Below are 22,640 nucleotides of genomic sequence, written 5' to 3' on the forward strand. Positions count from 1 at the left end.
AATCACTATCATTTCTGATACTCGTTGTCAGTGAAATCGTTCATTGCCTATCGCATTGATATTCATCATAATTACTATTTATACACAACGGAAAATATTGAAAATTTACTTTAGGCATTATCATTTATCATTTCCATCGTCATTTCTATCCTTTAATACGTCTTTATCTGATTTATCTATTTTACTATAACTAGTAACTGATAATCATTATATCCATTTGTTACTCGTCAGTACCATTAACTTAATCAATAATTATTTTTCCATCGTCATTATCAGTAATACTTGGGAAAATCATCATAAATCATTAACTAGTGTCATTCAAATTGGTCATTATCAATAATATCATTTTAAATCATGTCATTATTAATATAGGTTAACTGTGTAAATAACCATTAATACTCTTGATTCTGGACAATTATCAGGCCATATTTATTATTCCAACTGTTTTGTTTACTGAATTGTCTCCACTGTATGTCAGAAGTATTTTTGTAACGACTTCAACGGAATGGAAAATTATATCTGGAGTTTAAATGTCCTTAATGGAGTTTTGCATGAAAGGATAAATTATATTGTGCCCTTGAACTTGTTATCCAGAACTAATGGAATGTAAACAATAAAAATGTGCTGGAAATTTCTGTCTTGTCTTCCAAATTTATTTATGATATCAAACGTGAAATTCTGCTGGCTTGAAGTATTCCGTTATCAAAGTGATTTTACAATAAATAAGCTTATGCTTAAAACAGAGTTATAAACATTTATTTTGACGAATTCGTTTTTGCTTTGGGAATCACTTTATATCAACATGTAAACATTGCCTTCCAAAATTAATCATTATATCAGCAGATTACTCAGATGAGTACGAATTAATTTAAATGTATAAAAAATGTGGTATAAATTTAATAATCAATTGATTAGAATGCTTTCTTAAATTGATGAATTAAAATGCTAAATTATACCAATTGTTTTAGCTTCATTGGCCATTGAACTGCGTTTGGACTTTGGCAGTGATACAACGATTGTAGAGGTAAAATGAACAATTGAGAATGGCAAACTCTTCTAACGATTTTATTGCAATTATATAACAAGACAATTGATAAAAGTAAAAACACTGTAAAAACACTGTTAGTTATGCATCTACCTGAGAGAATAAGCAGAACTGTTAATGTTGTTAAAACCCCCATGAAAAAGATAATTCTACTTTACAATTTAAATATCACTCACATGGAGACAATTAAATAGTGCGCAATGTCACAAATATAAAACAAACCACTTTAATGCGTTTTCTCGTTCTTTGTGATAATTGATTCCTATTCTTAATAACGTTGAAGATTAACACTGCTTGCGGCGGTTATAGGGACATGAGAAATTAGATATCTCTCAAGTACAGACTCAGTAAAATAGAGTCTGTTAGTTTTATTTTTAAACTTTTTTACCCTTTTTTTTCATTGCTCAAGAGAGATATTTTTCAGAATGATATGTTTTTAAAACTTCTTGTACATAAATAAGTGGATATAAATCTATAGATAGGTTATCAAAGGTCTGCATACTTTGATACATATCATACAAAAATATTGGAAGAAATAAAACAAAATATGCTAGTTGAACGCGAGCGTAAAACGTGAAAAGTGTTTGCTAATACTACTTCAGATAGAAATTGAATAATATGTAAGGGGAATTTTACTCTGTTTTTATTAAACAAAGCTGGGCTATTAAATATAAATTGTTACTAATTGCTAAAATGAGTTAAAGGTATAACTAAAAGGGTATGTAAAAAATGTTGACAGTTTTTTTAAAAGAAGTAAGAATATTTCTACAAAATAGTTTTACACCCGTTTAGAAATGAAAATATACATCATGTATGCATTCATTCTTAAGCAGAAATTCTTACATAAACACCGCCTACCATTTTACAATACCTAGACATCGATTGTTATACAGAATGCAAATGAAAAGTTATCTAAATACTGTTACATTAATATAAATACTTATCTATTAAATAGAATGTTCAAAGGAATGTTTCTATTCACACAATTCTGAAACTCAGTGTAAACCAAATGAAATGATCACTCTCATAAGTTCTTTAGAATAAATGTAAATCCTTAACTTTGTTTAATTATATAATGAATGGTGATATATACGAATGTCTTTATGTTAAATTTCCCATCAGCCACAAGGAAATACACTCTAGTCAGAAATACATAAATCGGCAGATAAGCATGTAGTTAGACTATAAAACATATCTGTGGTAATAGCTTTTGGGGAAACATAAATTTAAGCGGCATGTGTCTGTGTCCCACAACTATGAGAGTAACGTTATTATCTATATCAATTACATGGTTCAGCTTCTCATAATAATAGTTTTACTAACAAGTAAATTAGATAAATTAATTTCATTCAACACATTAACTAACTATAATTACAAAAAAGTAGCAAAACTGTAGAGTTATGTTACTGCAATTTGTGAAGATATTCGTCATAGTAAATTAAAGATCCTGTATGTTTTGTGATTGATATTGTGACTGTATGTATCATACACTTGCAAAATATTATATATGTATATAATAATGCAAATAAAACAATTTTCAAACATCCAAGAATATGTAAAATGTAATATCTTTATAAATAATGCTTATTTGAACTTACAAGATTGACAAATCTTAATTTGAGCATCATATTTATGAAATAAAACCATGAAAAAAATGTGTTACAGGATCTTTAAAGTAAATCATGATTCAAACTTCTTGTTGATATGTTTTTCTTTCAGACTTTTCATATCAATTTAAACATACCTTTACTTCACTACCATAAAACACTATAAAGAACGTCCATAATAAAGAAAAAAAGATATACTACACTTTAAATGGATACACAAATTTCAATACGGTGTCAAAAACATTGTCTAGCATTGAGTAAATTAGGAATGTATTATTCAAATATGAACAAAGGGCAATAGTTGATGACAAAAATAACTTGCAATAGTTACTACCATATGACTTAAATTAAACAGATCCTTATTTTGACACCAAATTATCTATATCACATTTTTCACAAAAAAGTGATTGCCAAAAAAAAACCTAACCACTCTCCCACCCGGCATCCCCCCCCCACAAAAAACCAAGCTAAAACTAAATTAGTTGATTTATAAACATCAAAAGATCATTGTTTAATATAACATAATTAAATTGCGATGAGCTTAAAAGAAAACATTTTTATATTATGTAAATATATTGCACTACTTATTTACCTACAATTAGAAAAAAACGCATATTTCTAAATTATTGAGTTCGTATCAAAGATAGACAAAATACTAAAAAGATACAAAATATTTTTCTTACAGTTATCATAATAAGAGAGCAAACATATATTCATCAGGAAGTATTAGATCTTCCACAAAGCTTAAAGGAATGATTTCTCTGACATATGTTAGTACAAACAACCATCACACACAGTAATTATTTGAACGTCACACTTCCATAAATTGATTTTCCGTTCCTGTAATTAATTTGTAACCATCTCCATAATATGTCTAACAATATAATTTTTCCAAAAAGAAAATCAGCAAATGACTGATAGGAATGCTAAACTGTTTCTGACTTTTGTTTTAAAATAAGCGTTGTAGAACTTGTGAATACGTTGTTGTTGCTTTATAGTGTTCTTCAGTATAATACGAGAATGAATTTGTTTTGATGTGCCCAAGCAATGCACGGGTCTAGATATATCCCCTATTGTGGAGAAAAACAACATTTCATTATATTTCTTTCCATATTTTTGACGATTGTCCTTATGCTTTACTGTCCCATCGTAACGGTAATTGAAGGTTAAAACCATGAAATAAAATGATATATTAGATCTGCAGCATCCAATACGTTAAATATTTTGGACGGTCATGTGGTAAAAATCAGAATCAGCGATTGAATGTTAAACAAATTGTTTTTTTATCAAATAAAAAAAGAAGAAGTAATCATTAATAATTATTTGAAATTATCAATATTTCCCTTTGCATGCTGGCGACACAATAATTTACCCATGCGACCAGTGCAGACCAAGATCAACCGACTCTTCCCTAACATCTGATCATTGTCTGCACTATTCAGTGAGTACATATTTTGAAAATTTTCCCTAAATATGATGAATGGTCTTATCAAGATTGAATGATAAACAAGTCCATCTAAAATATTTAGTGTGGTAACAGTTCAGATATCTGAGTACAGTTCAGATATCTGAGTATTTTTTTACAAATGGTATGGTTCAAACATATTTGGCCAAGCATATGTGTGATATGTAAAACCCTTTGCTATTTTTTATAACAATTACATAACGTTAATATGTTGTTCATACATTTCTACACAGTTAACAATATTTATTAGAAATAAATTAGTGAATTAAAGTGATCATATTTTCAAATATATCCCAAAGCAAGCGAATATTACACAGTGTCTTCCTCTACAATACTGTATGCCGGACACGACGCATTCCTTGTCAGTTCCAGTTTAGTGTTTTTCCTGAATCCTCCATTGTTTTTATCATCATGAATATAGTTTGTACCACCGTTACATGACAATAATGGAAGATTAACACTTTGTTGTCGATCTGCCGTGGATCTGTTTATGTCTTGCTTTGGTAGTTTATAGATACATTGTTCGCTATATGCCTTATTTGTATGGTGAGAGGTTGATGCACCTTCATCAGAACTTCCATCAAAGTATGCGTTAAATATATCATCAAAGTTTGTATCAGAATCACAGCTTTGCTTTTTCATGTTTTCATTTACATGTCTTACAATATCACAGTTTTGGAATGGCGCTTTATCTAAGTCTTTTGTTGGAGAAGGTATTGATCCGTTTTGCCAGTATTTTGGGTGAATTGTCGGCTGACCAAAAATGTCTCTGCTGTCGACGTTTGGAGAATTTGAGCGGGAAAACTTTGAGTGGGATATTCGTCGTTGCCTATGTGATTCGTTTTCTCCCTCCAAGAAGTAGGTCAGCATTTCCCCCTTACCCTTATAAAAGAAAAACTTCAGATTAAAGTTAGAGTAAATATATTGACTTTCCTAATTTTAACTTCTTTCAAACTTGATTCACGAATACTGCACGAACATTACGCTGAATGGGAATATATCAATCAAGCTGTCTTCAATTTCAATGCGTTCTATGAAATCAGATTGTTGTCAACATACAAATGATCATCAATAAATAAATGATCATCAACAAACGAATGATTTTAAATAATGATAATAATAAATAACAAATGTAATACAAAAACGAATATCAAATAAACAAAAGCTATAAAACAAATGAATGATATTCAATTAACAAATGTTATCAAACAAACGAAACAAATGACATTCAATAAACCAATGAATGAATTTTGTTTATTTTGTATTAATGACTCTTTAACAGATACGATAGCTTCTTAGATAAATTTTACCTTTGCAGTTATATATCCTCGTTCAGTAAGTTGATAACCACCGAGCTCTCTTAGTATCTGAGTAATTGTAGAACTACAGTGAATCTTCAATGCTGTAAAACAATACAAAAAAACTATATTCGTGCATTTTGCTTTACCCTCTCTACATTAATTTGACTGGTGTTTTTTTATTTATTTATTCATTTAAATGTAGTCATTATAATTATGTCTTAAACAAACAAACAAACAAAACAAACAAACAGACAAAACAAACAAATTGGATAAACAATAGAAGAAAGTGGGAATAAATGTATACAATTTTATAGATATGGCAATAATTTAATTTCGTTATTTTTCTTATAACATGAAACGATTTCGTACAGGAGATACAATATATATTCTTTCTATTGAAACATGTAACTTTCAAGTGATGAACGAGATCATTCATCATAATATAAGGTTTACTCGATATGCGCTTGAACACAGATTAATAAATTTACTTTAGAAGTACTATCATGGGTAGTATTTTACTTACGGACACCGGTAGATTCCATTCGTGAGGCAGTGTTGACAGTATCACCAAATATCGTATATCTCGGCATTTTCAATCCGACAACGCCCGCTACACATGGGCCTATGAGATCAAAAGAATGGTTTTCAAATTTAAATCAATCTTAGGCATATTTTCAGAACCAATTTCATCACAAGTGTGATACTTTGTATTTATCTTTCCATAACGATTTCTATTAGACCTTACCATTGGCAAACACTAAACAAATCGTCATGCTATTAAATATTTTAAGTGCGCCCAAATTGATAGATAATAAAACATTTTCCGATAATCAGTGAAGAAGTATATTTGCCCAAAGAGAAAGACAATTGAGAAATATATTTGCTAATGTGATACATCTATGATTCTCCTATTTACGTTCGTTTTCAATATAACATACTCTTTATATGCTTCATTTATCTGTTTCTGTTAGTTTATACAAAATCGAGTGTATTAGAAGTTACACTCTCAATATTCGTTTCTGGAACAAACAAGTAATAAGTAATGTAAACATTCTTGCTCAAGGAAACAACGGCTTGTCTCTGACTAGATCCCTTCCCATGGGTCCAGTAATCCTTCATGGATTACTAGTCCGACGCGTAAATCACTCGGCCACACCACAACGCTTTTAAAAGAAGTACTATACTTTTCATCCGAAAAATTAACTGGAAATGTTAAGATCGATACCTGAATGGATTCCTATACGGAGTTTAAGAGTATCAGATGGACGATGGCTGATTTTAAAGTTCATGATTTCTCGAAGCATGTGTAATGACATTGAAGCGATCTCACCGGCGTGAAGATTTCCATTACGTAATGGTAGTCCGCTTACGACAAAGTATGCGTCACCAATAGTCTCTATTTTGTACACGTCATAGTTTTCAACAATGGCGTCAAAACACGTGTACAGTTCGTTCAGCATACACACAACCTTTGAATGATAAATAAGGATTTGTGCAATATTTGTTACTTGTAAATACTACATAATTATATTTCTGAAGGATATATAATTAAAGAAATAGTATTTATTAATTGAAATATAATTGAATAACTTCTAAATATAACGTTTACTAAATCAAAATGACAATGTTTAAACGAATAGGAAAATAGGCAATAGGGTAATGGGCAATACTAGTAATTATCTGACAATAAAGTAGTGGGCAATTGGTAAACGGGAAATATGGTAATGGGCAATATGGTAATTTACAATAGGGTAACAGGTAAAAGAGTAAGAGGCAATTGGTAAACTGGAATTAGGCAATAGGGTAATGGACAATACGGTAACAGACAGTAGAGTTATGGGCAACAGGGTATCGGATGAGGAAAGGGACAAAAGAGTATTGGGCAATAGAGTAACGTACAATAAGTTAATGAACAATATATGTTTACTGACAATAATGTAACGGACAACAGTTTTACGGCAATAGGTAACGAACAAAATGGTTACAAGAAAAAAGTTTAAACATCAAATCTATAACATTTAAAAAACATTTGAATCTATAATACAAATGAAGTATAAGGTTCATTAGCAATACCTCCATTGGCGTGCTTTCAGCTGATAAAGCCGTGAAGCCTACAATATCAGAAAAATAGATAGACACACAGTCATACAATTCCGGAACAACTGGCTCCCCTTTCTTCAATCTGTCGGCAACATACCTGTTTAACAATAAAGAATACATATATTTAACAATTAGTCTGCAGGCGGCATTGAATTGTAAAAATGTAACCATCTCAGGCAAGATCTATTCTGCTTACCATTTAATCCTAAGATTATTTAGTATTTCCCTCAACATGATAATTGGTTTTGTCCTGATTGAAAGATGGAGAAGTCTTTCAAAAAATATAAACGTGCTTATTAAAAGTAAAAAATTATTATAACAGCTTGCCTTTTAATTTTGTCTGAAAGGATTGTGGAGAAAATACAATTTTTGAGACATATTGACATATCAGCAGTAGAAGTTGATAACGGAACTGCAGAAAAAAAACTTGTGGAAGTTTTGAATGCATGAATTTAGAGACATGTCATTTGTTCAGGAAAATCTCATCTATCTTAAACCGTGACAAAATAAATTTGAATTTAGGAGGTTCATTTATAATTCATGAATTAGAATTTATACGATTGATTGGATAGCAAATTTGTACTTAGTCTAAATAAATACTATTTGGTAATACAGTGACAACTACAATGTTACATAATAACCATGCATTACATTTCAGTAAAACGAATGGTTTTAACACATTAGATAGTACATTTTACTTTGAAATATAGAACAAAAATGAACTTCAGTAAGGAAAACCATTTCTATCCAACGATGATATACTTGTGACGGCACTTTTTTGAACTTAAATTATTTGAATAAGAAGGAAGTATTCAAAACTAAGAAAAGACTGACATTGTTCTCCCTGCCAAAGGTATTTCACAAGTTAATTACCATTTGTACATTTTTTGTACTTCGGTTTTAAGTTATTGTTTGCGTGATTTCACTCTAAAATGTGGTTTAATCATTAACGGTATAATCATACAAGTGTCTTTTATCCATTACAAAACTTACACTGGTAGCATACGAAGCAAGAGATTTTCTGTCATTTTTTTCTCTTCAGATAATAATTCTGTCCTCTCAGCTACCAAATTCTCGAGATTGTTTGCATACTTCTCCATCATGTCCAGCATGTTATCAAAAATATTTGATTTACTGTAAATATGAAGTTTAAATAACATATGATCCTGCTGCTGCTGTTGAGTATAATGATGATGATGATGACAATGATGATTACAATACTTAAGATCAAAATAATAATAAATAATAATGAATATAAAATAACAATGATAATAATAATGATAATAATAATAATAATAATTACAACAATTATGATAATAATAATAATAATAATAATAATTAATTATGCTGCTGCTGCTGCTGCTGCTGATGATGATGATGAAGACAAAAAGAAAAATTAGAAGAAAACAATGAAAATGATGATGATGATGATGATAATAATAATAATAATATAATCAAAAATACTTTTGATGATGATTATGATGATGATGATGATGATGATGATGATGAGGATGATGATGATAAGTTTCATAACAATGAAAGATGATATTGATAATGAACAGGTTATAATAATAATTATAAAGATGAACGTTATAAAAAATGACAAATATATAAAACTGACTGAATATTATCATTAACGATGATAAAATATTTTCTTTCTTTAAATTATTTGTTCCGCCACTTTTAGATATCCTTGATTTCTCTATCATTTAAGAAAATATCTTACTGAAAGTTTTTTGCTGTCTATGAATTTTAGAAAAAACAAACAAAAGTAACACATATCACTTTTTATTTCAAATACCATCAGTTACATTTCAATATACTTCACACCGAATATTCGCCGACTTCTTCCCTATTAATTAATATGTCTTATTTACATTATTTAATGGGTGGGGCGTCCGTGGCCGAGTGGTAAAAGTTCGTTGACTTCAAACCACTTACCCCTCACCGCTGTGGGTTCGAATCCCGACAGGGACTTTGGATTCCTTCAAATGAGGAAGCTATCCAGCAACCTTACGGAACGTCGGTGGTTCTACACAGTGCCCGTTCGTGCCTGAAATAATGCACGGAAGGGCACCTGAGGTCTTCTTCCACCAGTATAGCTGGAACGTCGCGATATGACCTATACTGTTTTGATGTGACGTAAAACCCAAAACAAACAAACAAAACATTCATTTTTAACAGTAAACGAATATAAATTAATCACTTCAGTCTATTACATATACTGCTAAAAACAAGTCCTACTTACATTCCCTGAAGCATATGTTTCAACCGAAAGCGGATTGTTTTAAAATCTGGTCGGTGCTCAGGCTCCTCGTGCCAGCAGTCTTCGATACAATCCTTCACAAACGGCTCGCATTTAACACTGGACAGATCCGGTCGTATGTCCTTATCTCCTTGCTTTATAATGTCTATAATCTCTGTAATGTAAAAACCAATACAAATATTTACTACCGATCTTGTTATTATGAAACAAGAATGCATTAATCAAATAAATGATGCCTTAACTTAGTATGGAGAAACCAACTAAAGCTCATTCTAAAATAGCTATACTTAAAACGTGCCTATTTTAATTTCAATGTGATGACAGTGTTTCAGTTGATCACATGTGTGTTCACTTCCTGGAACTAACCAATGTCGTGGACAAATTGGGGCCTGAACCCATGATCTCTGATGAAAGAAAGTCATCTTGCCACTAAGCCACCTTAAACATCCAGTATGTAATATTAAATAATATCTAAATTAGGAAAAAAAAACATGGGGTTTTCATTCTAAGATTGATGGGCAAAATTGACACGTTTACATTCAATTGATACGAAAAAGTGCACATGTTGCAAGTTGTGTTTCATTAGGCTTAAAAAAAAACAGTTGTCTTTAGTTATGACGCTTCCATCCAGTCATCTTTTACCATTTAACACCGGCTTCAAAATGAAATTATAACACATGTTTGTTTCTACACGGTACCGTTAATTTTGTGTATGGTATAAGTCATTGTTAAATCTGTTATAATATCGTTTTACATCTGTTTAGCAAACAGGTGGTTAACCTCTCCCACCCAGAATGGATAATCACCTGTGACTGTATGCATGTTTTATTTCATTCTCGTAAACTATTCCTGTCAGTAGGTTAGACCGTACGAAAACTAATGAAAATTTATTTCAGTTTCTTTGAGGGTTGCGCATCAAGGTTGTACAAGTTGATTTACGCAATAGTTTATCAACCGCGAAATATACAAAGCACCTGCTACAATTATTCTAAAGCTGAAACAATATGGTGGCTGAAGTTGTGCTATAAATAGTATTTCAGGAGCCGGTGCAAGAAGGCAAAATTACAATTATAACTTCATTTATTCCTTGTGCATTATTGAATCGTATGTTTCAATCTCTGTAAGAGAAACAAGTATATAACATAAAGTATATCTTCTTCCGATATAAGAGGTTGATATTATCAAAATTTGGTTTTATATTCTGAATAACAATATTTTTACCTCGACTTGAATACTGTGTTTCTCCCCACGGTCCGTTTCGTCCCATCATCTCGTATAATATTATAGCAAAAGCGTACACATCGCCTTTTTGTGTACCACACACTTCCCTAACATTGCTTCGTAATAGTTCGGGAGCTTTCCATAGTAATCCTAAATAAAGGACACATAAAAACTCAAAATCCAAAGTGGTATAAGAATCTTAGCCTAAATATTCAGTTGTTTCACAAGTAGCCAAATGGTTTCACTGTTTTATTGATCACAAAAAAGACAGTGGGTGCCTACTTCAATAATGGTGTCAAATACAATGTGACAAAGGTAATAACAAATAGACGCATGTGAATATTTCAAAGAAAGAATAAAGATAATAATAAAATTCAAAGAAGTTTACAGTACTTTTAGTAATCTAGCATTTCAACAACCATTTGTCGGTACACGGTCCAAATATTTTGTAAAACTATATATGTTATTTACATCCAACTGGAATGCTGTTTCTTTAAAATATATTTACTTAGATGAGAATGATTTAATTTGTTACCAATGCATCGTCCTCTTGGATAATATAGAGAATGATAGGGCCATCGCCTTTGAATGTATTGATCTGAAAAGCGATAGTCGTTAGTACGATGATGAAAACGCGAAATCACGAAACTACGATGGTGAAAACGCGATAGTACGCTGATGAAAACGCGATAGTACGATGATGAAAACGCGATAGTACGATGATGAAAACACGACAGTACGACGGTGAAAACGCGATAGTGCGATGATGACTACACGACACTACGATGATGAAAACGCGATAGTGCTATGGTGAAAACGCGATAGTACGGTGATGAAAACACGACAGTACGATGATGAAAACGCGAAACCACGATATATCGATGATGAAAACGCGAAAGTACGATGATGCAAAAATGATAAACTATCGTGTTTTCATCATCGTACTTTCGCGTTTGCATCATCGTAGTTTCGTGTTTTCATCATCGTACTGTCGTGTTTTCATCATCGTACTGTCGCGTTTTCACCATCGTAGTTTCGTGTTTGCGTGTTTTCATCATCGTACTGTCGAGTATCGCGTTTCACATCAAACCATTCATAGGCGATGGCCCTAACGGCATCCCATAATATTTAGCTAAAACTTGTAATTTGGGTTTAATACTGCGTTGTACCGACACAGAAGGAGTCAAAAGGCGACAATTTTATTTGTTGCACCAAAATACATATGCTTTACAGACATTTAAGTGTCTTACTATAATAATAGTACAGTTTGAAATTTAAGTTTATATTTTACAACACTATCTTACTATCATAGTATTTATCCCGATCAGTGATGCTGTCCGATCGCTCATTATCCAGTTTATGAAGTCCAAAGTCCGAGACCATTAACACCCATCGAGCGTCTATAACACAGTTACTGGACTTGAGGTTGCCATGGCTACCAATTTCACTGTCATGAATAAAACTCATCGCCTGTAGTGCAAAAACTGATAATTAGTATACATTTCACATGTTTAATGTAATATTTAATGGTTAAAACAGGTCAACTCTGGAAGAAAATTGTTTAAGTGTCTGTTTAAAGTAACAAATATCTTAACGCGCGTGATTAAATTCGCTATTTTTGGAATTGTTTTGCTCTTTTGGTCACAGAAAATGTTTGAATTAAAGCTAAAAATATGATAATATTACATGTAAGTCATCCCGAAAGAAATCAAATGATATAATTTATCAATATACAATTATTTCATTTTGACGAGAATAAGGAATTAGTTAAAGCCGTATTTTGTCTGGAAAGGATTCTTTTTCCTTCTTTAGAAAGGGCACACATGAGTTTTTTAACATTAAAATAATGATTCTAGAGTATTTTAAATGTTTATCACCTGATGATAGTAGAAATTAATGTAAAATTAATCTTTTTAAAGGTTGCAAAATGTAAACAAAGTAGTAATTTGACTTTCATACAAAATACTTAATCATTGTATCAGTACTTATTGCTAAAAAAGTAACAAAAGATGGTTTTATTAACTGGCAAATGAGTCACGTCTTGGAAAATATGACAGGGCACCAACAATAAAAGCATATGAGAGGGAATATTATAGCATATCCTGGGAATAATGGGCCTTTATTAGACTTGTTGTGGATCGCAGTGAAAGAAATGATGCGTGTAATGCCTTAATTACAGACGAAATGAAAAGTCAAATGTACTCTTAGTTGTAAGCACGAACTTTCAACTTGTTAGACACTATTCTGTCGTTCTCTTATCATTGCAAAGACATTGCTTGTTTACCAGTTTATAAAACCTTACTTACAAATTAATTGCATTGAATGGCGACATCATCGATTCTTTCAGATAATAACTGTAATTCATTTTGTCACAAAATTGTTCTTCCAACATAAAATAGACTCTCAGAAATCTAATAACCCGTTGTACGGTATTTAATTGAGACCCCGTTACACTGCTCACTTACTGCTATTATCAAATAATTCCAAGATCACTTAAGACGGGTTATGCTATTTGAGGTGCGGCAAAATATCGTTTTACATAACGTTTCGTTTTATTAACATGACTAGAAAAGATAGCAAAACCATTTCCTTACAAATATCTCATACAATATAAAAGACACAGCGTGCAGACAATGCGCTATGATTATTGCTGACGAAATTTTTTTGCAACGCCCATTTGTTAAAAATATTGATGCAAAAATTGAACTATAATAATTGCAATAATGTCATGATCATATTGTTAATCTCTTTAAAATGACGCCCTTTTCTTGTATCTTTATTAAGTAAAATATGATTGTACTTACAATAAAATCATATTTAGAAATATAAAGTTCTTTTTTAATACATTTGTAATAATTTTTTAAATGAGGGTATTTCTTATACATGTACATGTTATAACGAAAAATATATACACAAAAAAAACACGAATAATTATAGTATAAAAAACAATCAACTATAATAACAAACATGAAATAATGCAAACCGGCTTGAAATTAAAACAAAAGAAAGGATCTATGTGCATTTTATATTAACTTAAAGATATAATTGTTACTTTGTAAATAGTACTGTCTCAACAAAAACAAAACAGTTTAATGTGATTTTGAAATTCAAGGACCTAGAAATATAAAACAAAAAAGACAAACTAACCTTTAAAAGATCCGATACAAGTGAAGAAATAAACATGTCGTCAAGACTAAAATCTTCATTTTGTAATATATCCTATAAGCATAAAAATATATTATATATATCATTATGATGAAGTTTCTTGAAAATTACGTACGTAAATTATAGGCATGTTGAATTTTTCATATTATGTAAGAGTTGAAGATTTCCTTTTTAATTTATTTAAAGGGTATTATGTTTCAGTACGGAAGTCTAATAGTATCAAGTTAGATAATATTAGATATTGGAAATACATAATAACGCAAATAAAGACGTTATAATGCAAAATAAATGGCATAATTACTCGAAACAATCCCGTTTCAAGTTAAATTTCATAAATGTACGGACATGGCAATTTTTGTTACTATGAACAAAACCATTCATTTATAATGGGGGAATTTGAATTTAGAACTACTGACTGGATATAGAACAGCGCAGACCATGATCTTGATTTCCACTTGTCGCATGTAAACGATAAGGGCTTAAGTGTCGGCGAACATTTTTTTTTATAAATAATTTGATACTGTCAAGGTTTTTATTAATGATAAAATAACGTACATGAAGACTTCCCCTTTGACAATACTGTGTTAGTATGTATATATGCGGCACGTCGACACAAGCCCCGAGAAATCTCGCAATGTTGTCATGGTTTAGCTCTTTTCTCAACTGAAGGTGTTTTCTCATGTCTCTGTCAATTTCTACGCTCTTTCTAATAATATGCTTCACCGCTACAATCGTACCTTTGTACGAGCCAATCAGGTTACGTTTATTTGTGTCACTGCACGTGGAACGCTCGCGCTTACTTTCCTCTAATAGAATGGAACGCTCCGATTCACTTTCGTAGGAAAATATGAATTTGAATGGTTGATTTTTGGAACGTTTTCTCTGAAAGAAGCAAGATGACAAAAACATTACATTCAATTGAATTATATTACAACAAGAACAACCAATTGATGAATTGAATAAGATATTTTGTGACACTTTTATGATTTTTTGCTGTCATTTTTTTCGTTAAAAAAAGAAATAATCCGATTTTACCATATGTATTTGAGTTATGTTTTACTTTTAATTTCACTCTTTTATAAAGTTTATTTCATTCTAATTCAATGTGACTTGATAAATGTTGTTCGTTGATTGTCAATCCGAGACTAATTTCAGAATATCAAAAAAGTAAATTGGAGGAATTAAAACAAGTTGTAGTTTTATCGATAAGTTTATAACCTGAAACAACAAAAATACTACATGTTTATGAAAAAGACTTTGGCAATCGGAAACTAACTTCTTTAAGGAACAAATCTCTAAATAAAATCAAAACACTTTTTATCTTGAAATTCAAATGGATATATCTATTAAGAAATTACTCTTCAAGACAGAGAAAAAACAAAATCTCTAAAGAAAACTCAAGACGTCAAAATTAAAGATGTTTCAGGCTCGATTTGATGAGCCGGTTCATGGATGGTAGTAGTAATTGCAAGCTACCGTCCATGCCCACTGGCACCTCCTTAAACAGGGCTAAACATTAAACATCAACTGGTAACATTTTGAATTTTAACAGACATGTTACCTTTTTCCTTGCCGGCGGTATAATGTCATCTACAGAATCGACCAAAACAATGTCTTTAAAATCCACTTTCCACAATAATCTAGCCAATTTCTGTTCGTACAGATAATGTCTGAAATAAATTCATCGAAAACTTAGGAAATAATGAGTTTAAGTGACTTTTACATCACCCGGAGACTTAAAACGTCAGAAATAATGGGTATGTTATAAAGATTTGCCTGTAGATAGAAGTCAGAAGAGACATTGTACATTTCCTTTAAGACATAAAGCAAATTGCCGTGTTGTTTCCCAATATGCGCCAAAATATAAAAGATTTGTCAAAATACGAAGGAACATTGACATTCAATACAAATATTAATGACTATTTCTTTTTAACAATAAAACTCAAAGGATTGTGCCACTTTTTCAATTAGGGTGGTATTCTCATGGCGATATATATTTTATCAAACGATCTTCTAGGTATTTATAAAATAAAATGGGACCCAAAACAGGACAAGACACAAGACAGAACACAGACAGGATAATCACTTAATAATGCTTGAATGGAAATAATAGTAACCGATAAGGGAATTTTTTTTTTTTTTTTTTTTTGGGGGGGGGGGGGGGGTTACGTCACATCGACACAGTATAGGTCATATCGCGACGTTCCAGCTTTACTGGTGGAGGAAGACCTCAGGTGCCCTTCCGTGCATTAAATCAAATACAATTTAGCCGTATGACGACAAAACTAACATAATGGGTTTGCGACCAGCATGGATCCAGACCAGCCAGCGCATCCGCGCAGTCTGATCAGGATCCATGCTGTTCGCTATCAGTTTCTCTATTTGTAATAGAGTACGTAAGCGAACAGTATTGATACTGATTAGACTGCGCGGATGCGCAGGCTGATCTGGATCCATGCTGGTTGCAAACGCACTATGTTGTTATTGTCGTGACACGGCTCATTGATTGATTGTCCCATTACTTCATGAGCATTTCGTGAAAAAAATGGCTGTTTTCAATGAAAATTCTTCAATTACAAGTTCAAATTGCTATAAAACTATAAAAAACTGCTTTAATACTAATCTAACTTGGCACATATGTTGACTGGACCATTTCCTTTGCAACAGCAAGTTCAGGCTTAAATTTCCTGTTACCATGGAAACGAGGGGACATCTCAAAATTGCCAAAAAATGACTATTTTGAGTTGATTTTTTTCCATCAAAATGGATTTCAAAGTGCTGCAACTTCTCAACGGATTGAGATAGAGTCAGATGCGTTTCAGCGTTTGTTACACGGTACCTTATTTTCGAGCTGGGGTTATTTTTAACCTCTCACAAGTCCAAAATGTTCTTGGCGATGAGGGGGACTGCCGCCACCCTTCACCCCCTCCCAAACAGAAGGGGGCACATGCCCTTTATGGCAACTTCCTGATGTATCTTTTGGTTGGGGGCCGCGCCGCAAAAGATGTCATTTAACAACATTTCTCAAACAAAACAAGTGATGGGGGCCTTAATAAGGCATTTTTTTACCATTTGAGACAACAAAGAGGGGTTGGGGGTGAAAAAGGAATAAAAAGGCGTGTATTTCGCGTAATGGGTTAACAGAAAGTGATGAAAAACCTGAAATACCCCAAATCACGTTTTTCCGTGTTTTAAGATGGCCTTAAATATAAATTTGAAGAAAAATAGTAATTTTGTAGAATTTTTTACTTTTTTCATTAACCCATTACTTTATGAGCATTTTTTGAAAAATGGCTGTTTTCATTGAAAAGTCTCCCGTTACAAGTTCAAATTGCTATAAACTATAAAAACTGCTTTAATACAAATCAAACTTGGCACAAATGTTGACTGGACCATTGCCTTTGCAACAACATGTTCAGGCTTAAATTTCCGGTTATCATGGCAACGAGGGGACATCTCAAAATTGCCAAAAAATCACTTTTTTGCGTTGTTTTTTCCATCAAAATGGATTTCAAAAAGCTGCAACTTCTCAATGGATTGAGATATAGTCAAATGCTTTTCAGCGTTGCTTACACGGCACCTAATGATCGATCTGGGTTTTTTCAAGCCTCTCATAGGTCCAAAATGTTTTTGGCGATGAGGGGGACTGCCGCCACCCTCAAACCCCCAGACAGAAGGGGGCACATGCCCCTTCTGGCAACCCACTGATGTATCTCTTGGTTGGGGGCCGCGCCGAAAAAAGTGGTCACTTTTTTAAAAAAACATTTCTCAAACAAAAACAAGTGTTGGGGGCCTAAATAAGGCATTTTTTACCATTTGAGACAACAAAAAGGGAGGGGGTGAATAAGGCGTTAAAAAGCGTGTATATCGCGTAATGGGTTAAACATGTCTTACCGAAGAAAAAAACCACCTGCAATGAGACAAATAACCGCTACAACAATACATACTGCCAGTATTTGCCATTCTAAAAAAAAGAAAGTATGTCATTAAATCATATGTCCGAAAGTATCAGTATATAAAATGTTCTAATTTGTACCATATATTTCGTCAAGAAACAAAATAAAAACCTTCCTGCTGCATGGCACTTGTTAATTTTGGAAGTGTCTTGTCATATATTAACTTAGGAAGAGACCTGGAACTACTTATGTTTTCTGACATAATTCCATGATTTTTTGCTTGAAATCATTTTAATAAAAATGTAAACACAAAAAGTATCGATAATGGAATCAATGGACAAAGTTAATATTTTGTTGTTCTCACCAAACTCTTGTATGCACTTTTCTCCGTGAAATCCACAAGCCGGTCGGTCAGGCGGTGGCTTTCCGTTCTTCCATTTTATATTTTTGAACAGGTGTAGAGACTGTAACGAGATAAAAATTATTGAAGAATAATTCTATACTTTTTATTACCATTTATCTTTAACCTTTTAACTTAAAAGACAAAATTAGTGACATCGGAAGCAAGAATTAAATCGACCACTGTGTACGAGATTTTATTTAAAGAGCAACATTCTTATTCCCATTGGCATCGGCTTTATCAATATTTAATCTTCTCCCATGGGATTTAACAAAGGCATTTTGTAGGATGTACATATTGTCAATATTTGACTACCCAATAATATGATATCGACGACTTTCAGCTGCAACAATTTTCTATTTTTGAATTCATATAATTACCGTGTATATCCAGTAACGCCAGAATGTGAAACTACCAAACGATTTGTGCAATAAGTAAAGCAGAATTGTGCAATAAATGGTGTACACCTGACAGTATTTCTAACGCGGTAAGTAAACTAGCCAATACATTTTACTTAACCGAACTGGAAAAAATGAGTAGTCGCATACGGCTGCTTAGACAATTACTTTTTTAACAATTTAGTATCTACTGCATTAATTTTGATTTGATTAAAAGTCTTTATAATTTCAGAACATTTTTCTGATGACGTATCAAATGTTCTAACCGGAATTCCTGAACCGTTTCTAGTCATGCTGAAATTTCCCGCCGGAACAAGCTCAACCCCTCCTTCATCTCGATGTACGTCAAATGTTAATAACGTATAATTACCCTCCGCGTCACCGTATATATCAACGTAAACGTCATAGCCAAGAATACCTGAAAGAAACAGCATTTCAGAGATGAAAAATATAAATAGATGAAGATTCAACACTGAAATTGTCGAGCGTGACATTTTTCAACGAGTTCAATAAATTCAGTAAAAAAACCTAAACGATTATAAATTTCTATTTACACCAAAAGCAGATATTGAATGGACGTAGGTCTCCTACTAAATTGTCTAAACAGGTTGAAGGCAAAAACATGTATATTAAATGATAAAGCTAAATAAACAAATATTCATTTGGAATCTTTAACTGTTTAATGTTCTTACTTTTGAATGATCGATCACGTATTTTGTCTATAATAGCTGTCCCATTATTTGGCTTTCCACCTTCTTTCAAAACTTCCTCTAGAGCGCGTGCATACGTATATACTGCGTCATACAAGTAAGCCGCATAAACTGGCACCAAAACCTGCATAAATATATTACAAATGCAACCTGTAAAACATTTATTCTAATAGTGACAAAATTACGTTAATGAATATGGTAAATAATTGCAAGGAACTCGGACATTGCTTGGTATTTATGGCTTGGAAAATATGTCTTCAACAGACGGATTTCTTTCTCAATCAAAATAATTAATTCTAAAGTTTCAAAAATGTTTTAATTAAATTACCTTATTACTTATACTAATACAACAAACAAACTACGACCGATAAATGTAAACCGAAGTAAAAAAATGTCTTTCATATACGTGAAACAAGTTCCAGGAAATTTTGCCAATTTTTTTTATATAATTAATATATTGTCATAAAACAATATGATGCTATATTTTTTGAAATAACTACTGGCATTTGTTCTCTTAAAACATTTTCAAGTTAAGACATTAATAAATAATGTTTTTTCTTTTCTCAGCTGGATTAAATCACTCTTCCTATAAAAGCAGATTGATGGCATAAATCGTATTTTTTATCCATTAGTATTTCATTAAGTTGAACAGCTAAGCTGATGTAAATACGACAAAAAACCCTTGATCTTTCTCGGGTGATGCAAAAACATTGAAGTGATATGTTTCAGTAATTACCTAGAAAGGTTAAATAACAGATTTTTTGTAATTGATTAGTGTTATCAACATGGAGATGTTAACACTGTTAATTTAGATTATATAAATAAATGATGACGTTGAAATTGATAGTATTTATGAGGTGGTGAGAGAGACAATGGTGATGGTAATGAAAGTAGCAGTGATGACGATAATGATGATTACTAAAATTATGATGTAGAAGATGATGGTAGTGTTGGAAGTGGTGATGGTGACATTGACGATGGTGAGGAAAGAAGCAGTTATGACAATGATGATGTTGGTATTGATGTTGATGATTACTACTTTGATTTTCTTGAACATTTTGAAACAACCGATAAAGTACAGCATAAAGCTATCAGATAAGATATTAAACAAAATGAAGGAAAGAAAATAGACTTACAGGCTTTCCATTCCAAATAGGTCGAAGATTGGAGGAAATTGGTGGCTCGGTGTTCCTTTCCCTGACGTGCTGAAAGAACTCTTCAGTTTTATTGTTTTCTGGTGGTCGTGGAACCAATAATAAAACTGTTTCAAACGATTGAATATTCTTTATAGTCAATGCTGTTGTTTCGTTCTCAAAGGGCTCTAGACAAAATGAGAACAGACAATGTAAGTAATGATATCATCTTAAAACAAACAAAATGTGAAAGATAAAATCAAATGACTTTATTAATCATATGAAATCTTTCTGAACTAAAAACGTAATTACCTGTAAAATAGACAATAAATATCAACTCAAAAGGTCCCTTATCAATTAAATGCTTAAAAGAAATATCATGCTCAAATTTGGTATTGAAAGTATTGATAATTTCTATTCATCCACTGTTTAAATGTAAAATAAACATCGTTTTTGCACACTAAGAGAAGATATATTACGTTTAAAATTGTAGATATAATGCATACATAGTGACATTAACACCAAAAATCAAAAGAGAACCAATCAACTTGATCAGTTAAAGAGACAATTAGATAGAGAAAACAGTTTCCTAAATATCTTTTATGCATTTTCTCAATCAAATAAGACTAATTCAGTAAGAATTTCTTACATTTCAATAAATTTCTGCAATAAAAATATTTTACCTAAAGATAAGCATAATGGCATATCTTTCATAAAAGATGTATGGTTTACACTATAAAGTTCACGTAAAAAGAACAATTTAGAAGTAGACTGCAGAAAGCTTAACCATTCAAATCTGTATCTTACTTTTAATAAGATATTCTGATGGGTCGTCTTTATAGAATCGTTCATCTACGGCAATGACAACATATTCGGAAATTTTATCGTGTAACATGGCCTTCAAAAGTCTGCTGAAGTCAATTAGAGCATGGATGTCGCCGAGAAAAACGTAGACTGAAACATAAAATATATCTTTCAAATCATGTTACCTGTGTGAACTCAAATTTATGAATATAGATAGTTTAATATCACATATATACGGTTTTGAATATTAACATGAATTATTGGCAAGATTGAGAAACGCTTAATATTACTTTAAACATGATTTTTTATCATATCTGATATATTTTCGTTCCTAGAAAATAATCATCTCAAACACACCTGTATGTCTTAATAAGATTTAAAAAAAGAAACAGAAAAAAAGATCGGCAAAACTGCATCAATGAATGAATTGATTTTGCTCATTAACAAAAAGTTCAGAGCGACGAAGTCAACATAACTTCGCTGGATGCCATTTTTTTAGTTTGTCGACAAATCTATTCCGCACCTTTTGTAAAAAATATTAGATACTTTTAAGGAGTTTCTACATGATTGTACTTTTATGTTTTCATTTTGTAAAACAAAATCTAATTCTTTTATAAATGATTGAAAAGCAGAAAAAGAATAATAAAATTGAGATTACACAAATTCATTTTTCAAGACTGTAGTTATAAACCAAACGACTAAATGTTCTTACTTCTAGTATCTTTATAAGTAGATTCAACCAGATGGTACATTTCGAGATTGAAGGAATAAGGCTCTTTGTAGTATGCCACTTTGTTCACGTAAATGTTGTTTTTCGTAGACAAGTCTTTCAAGCTCTCGGCTGTTTCATTCCATATAGATGACGCACCAACAACTAGTGTGAACCTGAAAAGTACGACAGTAAACAGAGTACATCATCTGAGGGCAACAGTACATCATTTGAGGGCATATAAAACATAGAAAACAATAGGTATTAGGGTTGGGAGGTAAAAGGTATAATTAAATGTCTGATACTAACAGTTTCTTGCGACAACTTCCCAGCAAGACATGACAATCTCTTGTTAAAAGTAATTACAATGTCTCCGTTATCTATCAAGTGATGAAGTTCATGAACGCAATATCATAAAAT

At 31.8% G+C, this 22,640-nt stretch overlaps 1 protein-coding gene across 1 annotated transcript in view; it reads right to left on the reverse strand.

The window, feature by feature from the left end:
* Positions 1 to 4,414: 4,414 nt before the first annotated feature.
* Positions 4,415 to 22,640, reverse strand: part of LOC132744368 (guanylate cyclase 32E-like) — a 56,873-nt gene continuing 38,647 nt past the window's right edge. Inside the window, exons 3-21 of the mRNA XM_060733056.1 lie at positions 22,224 to 22,396; positions 21,515 to 21,661; positions 20,711 to 20,895; positions 19,557 to 19,698; positions 19,131 to 19,282; positions 18,431 to 18,530; positions 18,065 to 18,134; positions 15,732 to 15,840; positions 14,726 to 15,052; positions 14,153 to 14,224; positions 12,310 to 12,475; positions 11,006 to 11,155; positions 9,767 to 9,938; positions 8,512 to 8,652; positions 7,492 to 7,615; positions 6,644 to 6,887; positions 5,942 to 6,040; positions 5,428 to 5,519; positions 4,415 to 4,999 (exon numbers count right to left, since the gene is read on the reverse strand). Of these exons, the coding sequence (XP_060589039.1) occupies positions 4,427 to 4,999; positions 5,428 to 5,519; positions 5,942 to 6,040; positions 6,644 to 6,887; positions 7,492 to 7,615; positions 8,512 to 8,652; positions 9,767 to 9,938; positions 11,006 to 11,155; positions 12,310 to 12,475; positions 14,153 to 14,224; positions 14,726 to 15,052; positions 15,732 to 15,840; positions 18,065 to 18,134; positions 18,431 to 18,530; positions 19,131 to 19,282; positions 19,557 to 19,698; positions 20,711 to 20,895; positions 21,515 to 21,661; positions 22,224 to 22,396 (3,238 nt within the window). The 3' untranslated portion in view covers positions 4,415 to 4,426. The remainder of the gene's footprint in view (positions 5,000 to 5,427; positions 5,520 to 5,941; positions 6,041 to 6,643; positions 6,888 to 7,491; positions 7,616 to 8,511; positions 8,653 to 9,766; positions 9,939 to 11,005; positions 11,156 to 12,309; positions 12,476 to 14,152; positions 14,225 to 14,725; positions 15,053 to 15,731; positions 15,841 to 18,064; positions 18,135 to 18,430; positions 18,531 to 19,130; positions 19,283 to 19,556; positions 19,699 to 20,710; positions 20,896 to 21,514; positions 21,662 to 22,223; positions 22,397 to 22,640) is intronic.

This window comes from Ruditapes philippinarum, unplaced genomic scaffold (genome assembly GCF_026571515.1).
Source record: "Ruditapes philippinarum isolate M1 unplaced genomic scaffold, ASM2657151v2 ctg600_1_1_1_1, whole genome shotgun sequence".
Taxonomy (NCBI): Eukaryota; Metazoa; Mollusca; class Bivalvia; order Venerida; family Veneridae; genus Ruditapes; species Ruditapes philippinarum.